At 46.0% G+C, this 13,621-nt stretch overlaps 1 protein-coding gene and 1 long non-coding RNA gene across 2 annotated transcripts in view; one reads left to right on the forward strand and one right to left on the reverse strand.

Annotated features, from left to right (window-relative positions):
- Positions 1-3,030: 3,030 nt before the first annotated feature.
- Positions 3,031-6,202, reverse strand: LOC308472951. Its single transcript, XR_013983809.1, has 3 exons — positions 6,082-6,202; positions 5,785-5,933; positions 3,031-4,593 (listed from the first exon to the last, which is right to left on the reverse strand). It is a non-coding gene; the product is annotated as an uncharacterized lncRNA (long non-coding RNA).
- Positions 6,203-6,350: 148 nt separating this feature from the next.
- Positions 6,351-13,621, forward strand: part of TTC7A (tetratricopeptide repeat domain 7A) — a 190,066-nt gene continuing 182,795 nt past the window's right edge. The window contains exon 1 of the mRNA XM_080998137.1: positions 6,351-6,535. Within this exon, the coding sequence (XP_080854263.1) occupies positions 6,358-6,535 (178 nt within the window). The 5' untranslated portion in view covers positions 6,351-6,357. The remainder of the gene's footprint in view (positions 6,536-13,621) is intronic.

Here is a 13,621-nt window from a genome sequence, read left to right on the forward strand (position 1 = left end):
CCCCCTCCCGGTTCCGTGGCCACGCCCCCTCTCTCCGATCTCATGACGTGGCTTCGCTCCTTTCCAACGTTGCCTCAAAGGGCGGGTCTTTAAAAAAAGAAAGAAAGGGAAGTAAGGAAACCCCACCCCCCGCTTTCCTCTGGTACGCCCGGTGCTCTTTCAGTCATTGCCGGCAGAGGGTCTCAGGTACCCAATCGCCGCAAAGAACTCGTTTACGCCCTCCCTCTTCCTATGCTAACATGAGCGGGTGCTCCTCCCAACTTTCCTCTGGTACGCCCGGTGCTCTTTCAATCGTCGCCGGCGTGGACTCGGATAGCCAATCGCTGCAAAGACTCCGTGAAGACCCGCCTACTTTGTCCCTATGTCGCCTCATTTGACTAACCTCGTTGCGCGTTTTTCTCTCCTAGGCTGAGGTGCGGCTGTTGGGTTTGGTCGCTTCCAGCGCTTTTCGCATGACTAGCGAGCCCTCGGAGGCTCTCGCTGGTTGTGTGAACGAGGCTGGGGTTCCCAAAACGAAAACATTGGCAGGATTCTTGTAATAACCTGCAGTTTTATAACAGTATATATTTAAAGCAGATGAATAAATGAGCAAATAAAGTTAATTTGGATATGCAGAAGATATTAAACATAAATTTAAGGAACCACAGAAAGAGGGGGAAGGAAGTCAAGTTTTGAAATGTTAAAATGATTGTAAAATTAGTGAAATATATAAATAAAATTTAAAAAGAACAAGAATCCTGCAGCTTTTGAGTAATTTCGCTCACCCCTTTTTCCCTGTCATGGTTAGGATGGACAATTTTTGTGGTTTGCCTCAGGTGCCATAATGATGTGATGATGTGTGGGAGTGCGGTTATTGGGTTTTTTATTATGCATTTTTCTGTTGTGGTGTTTGGATGAAGGGTGGTATACAAATTTAGCAACATCATCATCATCTTGGGTTAGCCCTGGGGCTTTGTGTCCCTTAGTGTTTCTAGGAAAACATGATGCAGCCTGAAATTTCTGTGGGTTTAATCAGAAGTGGATGTTCTTAGATCCCACCCTCATCTTTTGATTAAATTGTTTTAACTGTTTTCAGTACAATATTGTATTTATACAATTCTGTAACCTGTCCCAGGGACCACGTGGTGAAGGGTGGGTGAGAAATCTAATTAATAATAGTAATACTAGATAACAAACAATGTCATGAAGTGGTTAAATTGCCAGTGAGTTGGCAGGTATAGGGTCAAATCCACCCTTAGCAATAAAACTTGGCACATGAATTTGGGCCAATCAGTTGCTTGGGCCTTTCCTACACCATAAGGATAAAATAGGGAATGAAGAACTGTTATTGTGCCTTGATGCTGCCTGCTCTGTCATTAGGCAGAGAGAGACAGTCATCTCAAGTAGCTGTGTTTGGGTACCATGGAAGGGCAGAAAAATGTTAGTTATATAACCGATTGTGGTTGCATTTTTACTGTAAGTAAGTGAGGAGGTGCTTGTGGGACTTTCTGCATGAAGTGGCAAAATAATTTAGCTGGCCTGGGATACTATGTGCCTTGACTTGTAGTGGTGGAATCACCTGTTGCCCTGCCTCTTGAGCTTCTCAGAATAAATGTTACAAATGAATCGATCCCATAGCTTTCCCCCTTCATGAGAGGTCCATAGGGCAGTAATACAGTAACGGGCCTTTTCTGTGGTGGCTCCGTTTGTGGAATGCTCTTCCTGAGGACGTTTGCCCGGCACCTTCATTACATATCTTTAGGTGCCAGGCGAAAATGTTTCTCTATATTCCTTTGGCTCTGATTCAAGAATCTATGGTCTTTTAAACTGTGTGTATGTGGTTATTGTTTTGTTTATTATGGTATTTATTTTTGTGTTTTTATACAATATACCGCCCTGCTATCCTCGGGTGAAGGGCGGTATATAAATTCAATAAATACATAAATAATAAACAAGACTTCCTTTCCTCCCCCCTGTAAATTCTTCTTCTTTTAAATAATTTTTATTAGTTTCCTCCCAGTGACTTCAATCAAAAGTGAGCTCCCCATGAAGTCAGTGAAACTTCCTTCTGAACATTACGTCCTAGAATCCAGACTCTGGATGCTTAGCAGTGGCTATATAGGTGTGGCTCCAATTACCTGACATTAATTCTGATGTGTTTCATAATAACTCTTCTTACTCTGCCTTCAGCCCACACATATCACACAGAACTAAGATGAATGCAATTTGCCTTGTACGTGGCAAATGTAGCGAGGGATGCAGGCCATCTTAAGTAATAATAATAAAATCATCATTTATACCCTGCCCAAATCCTGTTCTAATTAGACTTTCTGCCTCACCACTCCACAGGCTAACCTGCCATCAACTGCCTTGTGGGAAGGCTCTTGATGGGTATTAAATATGTTGCTGCTGTTTATTATGTATTTAAAATATGTAATTTAATGTCACTTAAAAAATTATTAAAGGTTTCTTTGTTTACAAAAATATGTGCATTGTCTTTTTTTGGCGTTTTCTACAGATCAGTTTCAATTGTTGTGAGACATTAGTGTTGCATGCAGTATAAGGTTGGGAGGAAAAGAAGGGGAGGGTTGGGAGGGGGTGGGGTGAGGTGGCAATGCTTCTATTTTTCTACTTAACGTATGTGTGAGTTTTGTGTCAGTTTCACTTGTGTGGGTTCTCTTTCTGTTCGCTTGTTATACTCCCATGGTGGTGAGAGAGGTTGGCAATAGCCTAGGGCAGGGGTCACAAACCTAAGGCCCAGGGGCCGGATCCGGCCCAATCGCCTTCTCAATCCGGCCCGCGGATGTTCCAGGAATCAGTGTGTTTTTACATGGGTAGAATGTGTGCTTTTATTTAAAATGCACCTCTGGGTTATTTGTGGGGTATAGGACTTCGTTCCTATGTGTGTGAGAGGGTGGGTTTTTGTGTCAGGTTAGCCATATTGATTCGAATGCTGTCAGCAGATTCATGTTGTTGTCTTGTTGGGACTGTGTATGTGATAAAGGGGAACCATACCAGAATGCAGGCTTCCCAGGGAAAACTCAAATAAACTTGTCAATTTCAGTTTATTGGTTAGCTCTTCTAGTAAGGCTGTTTCCCATACTAGAGTGGTACCTTGGGTTACATACGCTTCAGGTTACATACGCTTCAGGTTACATACGCTTCATGTTAGACTCTACTAACCCAGAAATAGTACCTCGGGTTAAGAACTTTGCTTCAGGATGAGAACAGAAATCGTGCAGTGGCGGTGGCACAGCGGCAGTGGGAGGCCCCATTAGCTAAAGTGGTGCTTCAGGTTAAGAACAGTTTCAGGTTAAGAACGGACCTCCGGAACGAATTAAGTACTTAACCAGAGGTACCACTGTATTCGATACCATCGGTTCATGCTTACTCCTGACAGGTCTCTCCAGTGTCCGGCTATGACGCTTCTGGCTGCTGAGAGTAGGTGGGTTATGAGCTCTTTACAATGTGAGTGGGCATTATTATCTTGGAAGATGTTCAGTAGGGCCAGTTCTGGGGTGACTTCTAATACCTGCTTAGTTATTTTGCATATTTCTTGTATGACTGATGTCCAGAAGAGTTGGGTTTGGGGACATTAATTTAATGATACTTATCAACTGCCTTGGTAGGATTTGTATCCTGACAGACATCATATAAGTAATCGACAGAGGGCTGGAGATGTTGCTAGCGTTGTATCATTAGAAGGAAGAATTAGGACAAATCAGTTTCACTACTCACAGTCTGCAACAGTGAATTATCTTCCGCGGGTTTGTCTTCCCGGGAGAAACTCAAATGCCATATTAAGAAGCCCAGAAAACTGACATCCTGAATAAATTCTGAATTGTGCAAATGCATCTTATTTTGTAGAAACACACTCAATTTGCAAACTGCATTCTGGAGTTGATATTTGTACCTTGTTTCTTAAAAAAAAACATTTGAAATTCGATTTCTCTTAGCAGTGACTGGTTCAAAAGAACCGTGCAGATAAGTAAACGTTAATAGCATAGTATCTATGGATCAGGGGTGGTACACAAATTTAATAATAATAATAATAATCACATTCCACATTGTGGAATGTGATGTCCTCTTCTCAAAGCAAACAGCAGCAGCAAAGGAGGGGTTTCCCTCAAAGGAAAGGATTAAATTACTGTACCCCTGCAGCATCCTGGTCATTATAATCCCCACCACTCAAGCTGATATTTGTATTTTTTAAAAATCTGTACATTAAATGCAAAGTTGTAGTCTAACTCATCCTATAGTTGGGCCCTCCTTTTTTGTGCTTCAGTCCTGCTTGTGGGGTTTCCCGCAGGCGTCTGGTTGGCCACTGCAAGAACAGGAGGCTGGACTAAATGGGCCAATGGCGTGAGCCAACAAGGTCTTCTTATGCTCAAACTGTCTAAATGCTGAATAACATAGTTTTGCAGTTTTTAGAATACTGTATCCTGGATGTTCCTTATTTTGATTCCCCTTTGGTTTTGGTGTGGATTTTTCACAGATGAGCTCAGAAGCATTCCTTTGATCCTCTTTTGCAGTCTTTGTGCCTGGTACAAATGTGGTTAGTGCATTGGAAAATTTCTCAATTCAAAGTTTTCCACCACATCGCTGTCTCTGTTCCTGACAGAGTAAAAAGGAACAGTTGAAGAGCTGTGCAGACTTCTGGAACATGCACGGATAATGGCAACAGTAAGCAGTCTTTTATATTTATACTAATTAATAATTATAACTAATAATTAATAATTAATAGCCCACCCATCTGCCTGGGTTTCCTCAGCCACTCGGGGCGGCTCACAATAGAATATTAAAAACATGATAAGACATCAAACATTTAAAACTTCCCTAAACAGGGCTGCCTTCAGATGTCTTCTAAAAGTCAGATGTTTATTTCCTTGACATCTGATAGGAGGGTGTTCTACAGGGAGGGTGCCACTACTGAGAAGCCCCTCTGCCTGGTTCCCTGTAATTTCACTTCTCGTAGGGAGGGAACCACCAGAAGGCCCTTGGAGCTGGACCTCAGTGTCCGGGCAGAATGATGGGGGTGGAGACACTCTTTTATTATGTCTTCACATTAATATAACACAAACACTGGAAGTCCCAAAACAGGACAAAATGAAGGAGAAGAAACAGAGAGCTGTCCGGTCCATAGCACCGGAAGAGAAATCTAAAGAGAAAATTCTAATCCTTGCTGCAAAAGCAAAGGAGGAGACAACATAGCTTCCTGGGACAGGGAAGTTTCTCATGCTGGGTGACACAACAAAAAAGGCCCTGCTCAAAAGGCAACAGCAAATGCAAAAGCATCTCAGTGGCAAGCACAGAAGAGAGTAATATTGTCATGGGGCTTGTGTGGCAGGGGACAATCTGAACCCTGAAGGGGTGTGTCCACATCAGGTGGAGTAATCAGTCAAGAAACAGGAAGTGAGAGTCCCTTGCAGCTTTTCCTGGGGACAAAGGAAGAGCCAGACTGTTCTGTACTTTAAGGGTGCAGCCTGATGGATGTGGAGTGGAGCAAACAGCAAAAGCTCTTCCCAAGCAGAAAACAGTCTTCACCCCTACCTTTTGGCCCTTGACTCTCTTTGCACAGAAGGAGGTTAAAATCCAAGCCTGAAACTTCAGGTCTAGCCTGGAACCCCCAGAACCTGGGTGAAAGCGGGGAGGAGAAAAGAAAACACACATTGCCCATTTAAGCAGAAATCCCTAACAGCCTCTTTTTGGGGGGGCCGGCCAGTGCAGTGTAATGGTTAAGAGTGTTGGGACTATGACCTGGGAGACCAAGCTCACTGCCAGTCAGTGTCTCTCAGTCTAACCTACCTCACAGGGTAGATCATGAGGAGGGGTTCCTCAGTCGGTAGAGCACAAGCCTCTTAATCACAGGGTCGTGGGTTCGAGTCCCACATGTGGGAGTAGACTTGATGATCCTGGTGGTCCCTTCCAATTCTACAATTCTATGTGTTGTCTTCCTTTGAGAAAAGGGTGAGTCATAAAGGCAATTAAATAAAACAAAACAATAGATGGAAAACATTGCGCCCTTCACAAGCCCTGAAAGACCCCTCTTGTTCCATTTCTGCCCCCCATTTTAAGCCGTTCCCTTCTGCGGCGCAACTTTACCAGCCTGTCACGCTTTGCGCGGGGCGCTTCCTCTTAGCTGCCACACATCTGGATCATCGGGGCGCTGAGGGGTAGTTTTTGTGGGGTTTTTTTTGGAAGGGGCACCACATCTGTCCCGCGCCGCAGCGCCGCTGGAGCCTCCCTTTCCACCAGGCGCCCGGGAGCGCGCGATCCTGCCCCTGCTGGGCGAGGGGAGGGGAACCCGGCTGTTCCCCAGGCGCACGCCCGGCTGCCCGGGACTTCCCTGTTGTACACGAGTCACCCACCCACGCTAAGATGGCTGCGAAAGGCTCGCATTTCCACCTGAAAATGGAAGAGGCGGTGGAGAGGTGCCGCGCCGATTGCCAGTGGGACACGCAGCTGGCCGTGGTGGAGCAGATGAGGACGCGGGCGGCCAGTCCCCGCCACAAGTGGGCCAAGGGGGGCGCAGCCGGCGCAGGAGCTCAACCGTCCGGTAAGTCGCCGCCGGGGATCCCGCAGCCAGCAGCTTCTCTTCCCCAGGAAATGGAAGCAGCAGCAGCAGCGGCGGCGCCCGCCCTCCTGTCTTCCCTTAGCAAGGAGTCGTCCTTTGGTCTCCCGGAGCAAAACCTTTCCCGACGGGAGAGTTGCACAATCTGTGCCCCGCTTCCTTGAGTTAGTTGCGCGCAGCCAGCTCCCATAGAAAGCCGCAGGGTTCAACTCCCAAGTCATATGAACTTTACGCACTGATTTCAGACTAAGCGCAACTAACTTAGTCCGGATCCAAGCCTCTCCACCCAACCACACTCTGTTTTGCAAGAGCAGCTAATTCATCCGCACCCCAAACAATGCTTGAGGGGGAAGTTGTGGAGTTGGAAGGGGGTCCCCGGGTCATCTAGTCCAACCCCCTGCGATGCAGGAATCTCAGCCATAGCATCCAGTGACAGATGGCCGTCTAACCTCAGCTTGAAAACCTCCAAGGAAGGAGAGTCCACAACCTCGAACGGTTCTTAACTGTCAGAAAGTTCTTCCTGATGTTTAAGCATCCGTTTTGCTGTTAATCACTTCATTAAATTTATACTGAGCTGATTGATTGCAGGAAACCTCAATGCGGTGTGCAAAAGAAAACATTAGGACAGGCTTCCTCAACCTCGGCCCTCCAGATGTTTTGAGACTACAATTCCCAGCATTCCTGAGCACTGGTCTTGCTAGCTAGGGATCATGGGAGTTGTAGGCCAAAAACATCTGACGAGCCGAGGTTGAGGAAGCCTGCAATAGGATTATTAGTAACAACTATCAAACTTTTTTTAAAAAAATCCAGAAATAAAGTAAAAACACACCAGTGCTCTAAATACCTGTGTAGGTAGGCTTGTCTCAGTAAAAAATGTTTTCATCAGGCGCATCATGAGCTTTGCCTTATGAGAGCCAAGTGCTTTTTTAAATACACAGTACAACCCCAGTGTTTCCCCAGAGGTGTAATTGGATCTGCACTCCACAGCTGCTTTTTCCCCAACACTCCTTTTGTGTCTTGTGTGTTGCTCTCAATGATTTTTCTCACACTTTACCGCCATTGGGAATAATCAGAGGATGCTGTCTTGCTCAAGAGGGCAGCCTCAAAGGAAATCAGCTATACAATGTGCAGGTTTACACAGAAGTAAGTCCCAGTGATGCAGAATGGGGCTTACTCTCTAGTAAAGCTGCTGTCCGGGACACAGTTACCTAGAAACAAACCCCATCAAACACAATGGGACTTGCATCTGAATGAGCATAGGTTACATTGCTCAGCTAATTTCTGAGGGTCAGCTATCCTAAAATAATAAACTGGACTAATTCTCCGACTTCCTCCGTGCCAATATGTCACGGACATTGGTAAAACTCGTAAGTGAGCACCACAGTTTGGGAAGGATGTTGGCAAACTGGAATGGGTGTGGAGAAGGGTGACCCAAGTTGATGAAAGGCCTGGAAACCTAGCTTTGTATGAGGAACAGTTGAGGGAGTTGGTTTAGCCTGGAGAAGAGAAGACCGACAGGTGATATGGTACCCATTTTCAAGTTCCAGACTGGTTGTCACTTGGAAGATGGTCAAGCTTGTTCCCTCCTGCTCCAGAGGGTAGGACTCAAACCAACAAGTTCGATTTACAAGAAAGGAGATTCCGACTAAACATTAGGAATAACTTTCTGATGGCAAGAGCTGTTCAACCTCGGAGGGTAGTGGACTCTCCTTCATTGGAGGGTTTAAACAGAGGTAGGAAGGCCATCTTCTTGGGAACACTTTATCTGCAGTTTCTGCATTGCAGGGGGTTGGACTTGATGGCCCTTGGGGTCTTTTCCAACTCTGTCATTCCATGATTCTATGAAAGCTTCCATAGCTCCTCATTTACCTGCCATAGTAAAGAGGATCCCGCAGATGACATCAGTGAGCCTGCTGGGATACTCTCCCCTTGCGTGATTCTCCTCCATTGCACTATTGGTTTTAACTCCATTTAGCTGAGGATTCCTGGGATGGATGATGCTGTTGACTTCTCAAACCATTATTTATTTATTTATAAATAAAATAAAATAAAATAAAATAAAATAAAATAAAATAAAATAAAATAAAATAAAATAAAATAAAATAAATTTATACCCCGCCCATCTGGCCAGGCTTCCCCGGCCACTATGGGCTGCTTCCAGCAAAACACTAAAATACAGTAATGCCTCAAACATTAAAAGTTTCCCTAAGCAGGGCTGCCTTCAGATGTCTTCTAAAAGTCTGGTAGTTGTTGTTCTCTTTGACATCTGGTGGGAGGACGTTCCACAGGGCAGGTGCCACTACCGAGAAGGCCCTCTGCCTGGTTCCCTGTAAAGGTTCGGCACTGTGAAATGTGCCTTCTCGGTAGTGGCGCCAACACTGGATCACCCTCTCATCAAATGTCAAGGAGATGGGTAACTATATACAGTAACCAATTTAGAAGACATCTGAAGGCAGCCTTATATAGGGAAGCTTTTTAATGTTGAATGTTTTATTACGTTTCATGTTGGAAGCTGCCCAGAGTGGCAACCCAGTCAGATGGCTGGGGTACAAATATATAGTAATAGTAATAATAATAATAATAATAATAATAATAAACCTTTTCTCAGTAGGTCCAGTTCTTAGCCCTCTTTGGGATAACCCAGGCATAGGCAAACTTGGCCCTCCAGATGTTTTTGGCCTACAACTCCCATCATCCCTAGCTAACAGGACTAGTGGATGATGGGAGTTGTACAGTGGATGCTCAGGTTGCGAACGTGATCCGTGTGGGAGGCATGTTTGCAACCCGCAGTGCCACGTCTGCACACGGGCGGGTCACGATTCGGCACTTCTGCGCATGCGCAAAGCACAATTTAGTGTTTCTGTGCATGCACGAGCGCCGAAACCTGGAAGTAACCTGTTCCGGTACTTCCAGGTTTCGGTGCATCTGTAACCTGAAAACACGTAACCCGTAATCTGAAAACACGTAACCCAAAGTGTCTGTAACCTGAGGAATGACTGTAGTCCCAAAACATCTGGAAGGCTGAGTTTGCCTATGTTTGGGATAAACCATGACTGTTTTAAAATGAGTTTTGATTATATCTGAATCCTCTGTGAATCTTCTAGTGCAGACCAATGTAGCATCAGTAACAACAAATGGATGAATGTTGTATTTCAAATTGTTGTACCTCACCCTGAGAACTCAGGGTAGAGAATGAGTAATAAAGTAAATGAATAGTAAATAATAAAACAACAACAACAACAACAACAGCAGCAGCAGCAGCAGCAGCAGTACTTGAAGCACTGCACTGGCTGCCGCTGAGCCACCAGGCCCAGTTCATTGGGTTAGTACTAGTATGTAAAGCCCTAAATGTCTTGGGACACAATTAGCTAAAAGATCTCCTTCCTTTGCCAGTATCAGCCATCTTGGACTCTACCATCCACAGGTGAAACCTTGTTGGTGGTACTGCTTGGTTGGTGTTGCCCCATGACAGGGTTTTTTTCAGTGGCAGCTCCCCATCTGTGGAATGCCTTCCATGTTGAAGTGTACCTGTCTCTCTTATAATTGACTTCCAGGCAGAATCTGAAAACACACACTCTGAGAAATACTATTCTTGGCAACCCTGAAATCACCGGTTGAGATACTGTTTCTAACTGCTACCAGATTTTATTTTTTTTAACGTGTTTGCCACCCTGGGCTCCTTTGGGAGGTAGGGCGGGTTCTAACGTGAAATAATAATAATAATATTTCAGGAAGTGCAAGTGCCTCTTTAAAAGTTTAGGCCTTCCTCTTGTGTGCTGTAGGCTGTTCATCTCAGCGGGGTAGAAATTAGAGCCAGTGGGCGATGATTCATGTTCTTGCATCCTGTTTTAAGCCTTGTTGAGGTGGGAAAAGAAAATATTCTGTGGTCTCTTCTGTAGCTCCAGGAAACATCGTAAGCACCATGTGTGTCTTGCTTGCATCTTGGATATAACAAACCTTAAAAGCGAAACTTTTTTGTTTTAAAAACATGGTCTGGGGAGGGGGGGGAAGGTTGAGTGAATTATTCGCCAGGTTCTTGCATTCCCTTTTCAGATCTCGGCCTCACATTAGGGCTGAAGAGCTGTTTTATTTCTCTGGAGGGGCTGCCCTGCCAAATTTTAAATTGGCCAGGCAGCCCCGCCCAAGAACATATGTGTTTATCCGTCAGACAGAAGTACACTGGCACACATTTTCCTCTCATCCTGTACGGTTGGCAGCAGACCTCTGGGAAGTGTGTGTGTGTGAGAGAGAGGGAGCCCATCCTGGACTGAGTGAGGTCCTGCCGCTCAGCCACACTTTCCTCAGAGACCCTTAGCGGGCCTGTTGCCTGGCAGTGCCAGGGATGGCCCAGAAACGAGGGCGAAACATGCTGCACGAATGTACCTCAGGGTGTGCTCATGTGCACAGAAGCGAGTGTGTTTGTGGGGAGGGTGGCCATAGTCCCCATCTATACCTGAAGGAGTGCCTCCACCCCCATCATCTAGCCCAGACACTGAGGTCCAGCTCTGAGGGCCTTCTGGCGGTTCCCTCCCTGCAAGAAGTGAAGTTACAGGGAACCAGGGAAAGGGACTTCTCAGTAGTGGCGCCCGCCCTGTGGAACGCCCTCCCATCAGATGTCAAATAAATAAACAACTACAGTGGTACCTCTGGATGCGAACGGGATCCATTCCAGAGCCCCGTTCGCATCCTGAAGGGAACGCAACCCACGTCTGCGCATGCGCGGGTCACAATTTGCCACTTCCGCACATGCGTGTGATGTCATTTTGAGCGTCTGCGTATGCGCGAGCAGCGAAACCCGGAAGTAACGTGCTCCGTTACTTCCGGGTCACTGCGGAGTGCAACCCGAAAATGCTCATCCCGAAGCTACTTCAACCCGAGGTATGACTGTATCTGACTTTTAGAAGACGTTTAGAAGGCAGCCCTGTTTAGGGAAGTTTTTAAGGTTGGATGTTTTATCGTGTTTTTAATATTCTGTTGGGAGCTGCCCAAAGTGGCTGGGGAACCCCAGCCAGATGAGTGGGGGTATAAATTATAAATAATAAATTATTATTATTATTATTATTATTATTATTATTATTAATTTTACTTTGGCTGCACCCAGCACTGACGTGTGGCCCTTGGAGGGTTGGCAAACAGTCTCCCAAGTCGTCTTCCTTCCCCCCCACAACTGAGGACTCCCTTTGTTGTGTAAATGAGTTCACTCTGAGCTTTTTGGGAAGAGCGCTTCCTGTTTTTAAGATCCTCTTATTGTCCACTGTGACCACCCCTGTCCAACTCTCTGCAAATGGCCTCTAGATTGTAAGCAGCCTTTATGCACTTATTCACTTTTCCGTTGCTACTTGTCTCCTTCCATTGCGAATGAGGTTTTCTGCTTAGCTAGGAAACCGCTGTTGAAATTTAGAGCGCTACCGTTTCAGTCGTTTTCAAGCTGTGTTCCACGGGATTCCTTGGAAGGTTACCAGAGGTCTCACAGTGAGAAAAAACAGCCGTGGAGGACAAACTCCTGAAAACACTTTTTCTCAAAAAAGTCCATAGTCGCCTCTTGTACAAAATAAAGGGAGTCCTTAATGCCCATTGAAATGACTGTTCAATGCAGTTGCTGAAACAAAATGAAGACGACTTAGATCATAGAATTGCAGAGTTGGAAGGGACCCCAAGGGACATCTAGTCCAACCCCCTGCAATGCAGGAATCTCAGCTAAAGCATCCATGGCAGATGACCATCCAGCCTCTGTTTAAAAACCTCCAAGGAAGAAGAGTCCACAGAGACGATCAGGCAGGTTCTTGTCCACCTTTTCTATGATGTTCAGCCACAGGGAAGGGCATTGTGTGGCAGCCTTTGGCAACCTGGCACCCTTCAGGCGTTTTGAACCACACACTTGTGCTGGTTGGGGCTGATGGGAACTGTAGTCCAAAACATCTGGAAGGCACCTGGTTGGTGACAACTTCTGTAGTTTATATGGGGAGACTGTGGCTAATTACAAGCTTTCTGGTTTGACTGCTTCAGCCGTGAAGAGACGAGTAATGGGACTGCATGTGAGGACAGAAGGCTGGTTCACACCTCGGATTATTAAGCCCAGCAAGACTTAACGGCATGAGAGCTGTTATCCATGATCGGGCAATGCCCTAGACTACTGCAGTGCTCTGTACATGGGGCTGCCTTTAAAGATGATTTGCGCATAATAATAATAATAATAATAATAATAATTTATTTATTCCCGCCCATCTGGCCAAGTTTCCCCAGCCACTCTGGCGGCTTCCAATCAAGTGTTAAAAACAGTACAGCATTAAATATTAAAAACTTCCCTAAACAGGGCTGCCTTCAGATGTCTTTTAAAGATAAGATAGCTACTTATTTCCTTCACATCTGAGGGGAGGGCGTTCCACAGGGCGGGCGCCACTACTGAGAAGGCCCTCTGTCTGGTTCCCTCTAACCTCACTTCTTGCAATGAGGGAACCGCCAGAAGGCCCTCGGCGCTGGATCTCAGTGTCCAGGCTGAACGATTATAGCTTCTGTGTTCCTCTACATAGGAGCAGGAATGTGATGAGAAGTCATATCTCCTAGTATCTGTGCACACAGTGCAAGGTAAAAAGGTAAAGGACCCCTGGATGGTTAAGTCCAGTCAAAGGCGACTATAGGGTGTGCCGCTCATGTCACTTTCAGGCCAAAGGAGCTGGCGTTTGTCCACAGACAGCTTTCCGGAACACCGTGATGGAAACCAGAGTGCACGGAAACACCGTTTACCTTCCTGCCACAGCAGTACCTATTTATCTACTTGCACTGGCATGCTTTCGAACTGCTAGGTTGGCAGGAACTGGGATAGAGCAACGGGAGCTCACCCTGTCACAGGGATTTGAACCGCCGACTTTCTGGTCAGCAAGCCCAAGTGGCTCAGTGGTTTAGACCACAGCGCCATCCGCATCCCGAACACGGTGCAAACATATATAGAGGCAGCCTTTGTGTGTACAGTTGTGACTAGACACATGCTTGCTGTGCGTGTAGAAGCCAGGGCAATTGGCACATCCCCAAACCCCCGCAAAGGAGCATGGAGTTATGTACAGTCACACCTCG

The sequence above is a fragment of the Podarcis pityusensis genome (assembly GCF_964106645.2).
Source record: "Podarcis pityusensis genome assembly, chromosome: 3".
NCBI lineage: Eukaryota > Metazoa > Chordata > Lepidosauria > Squamata > Lacertidae > Podarcis > Podarcis pityusensis.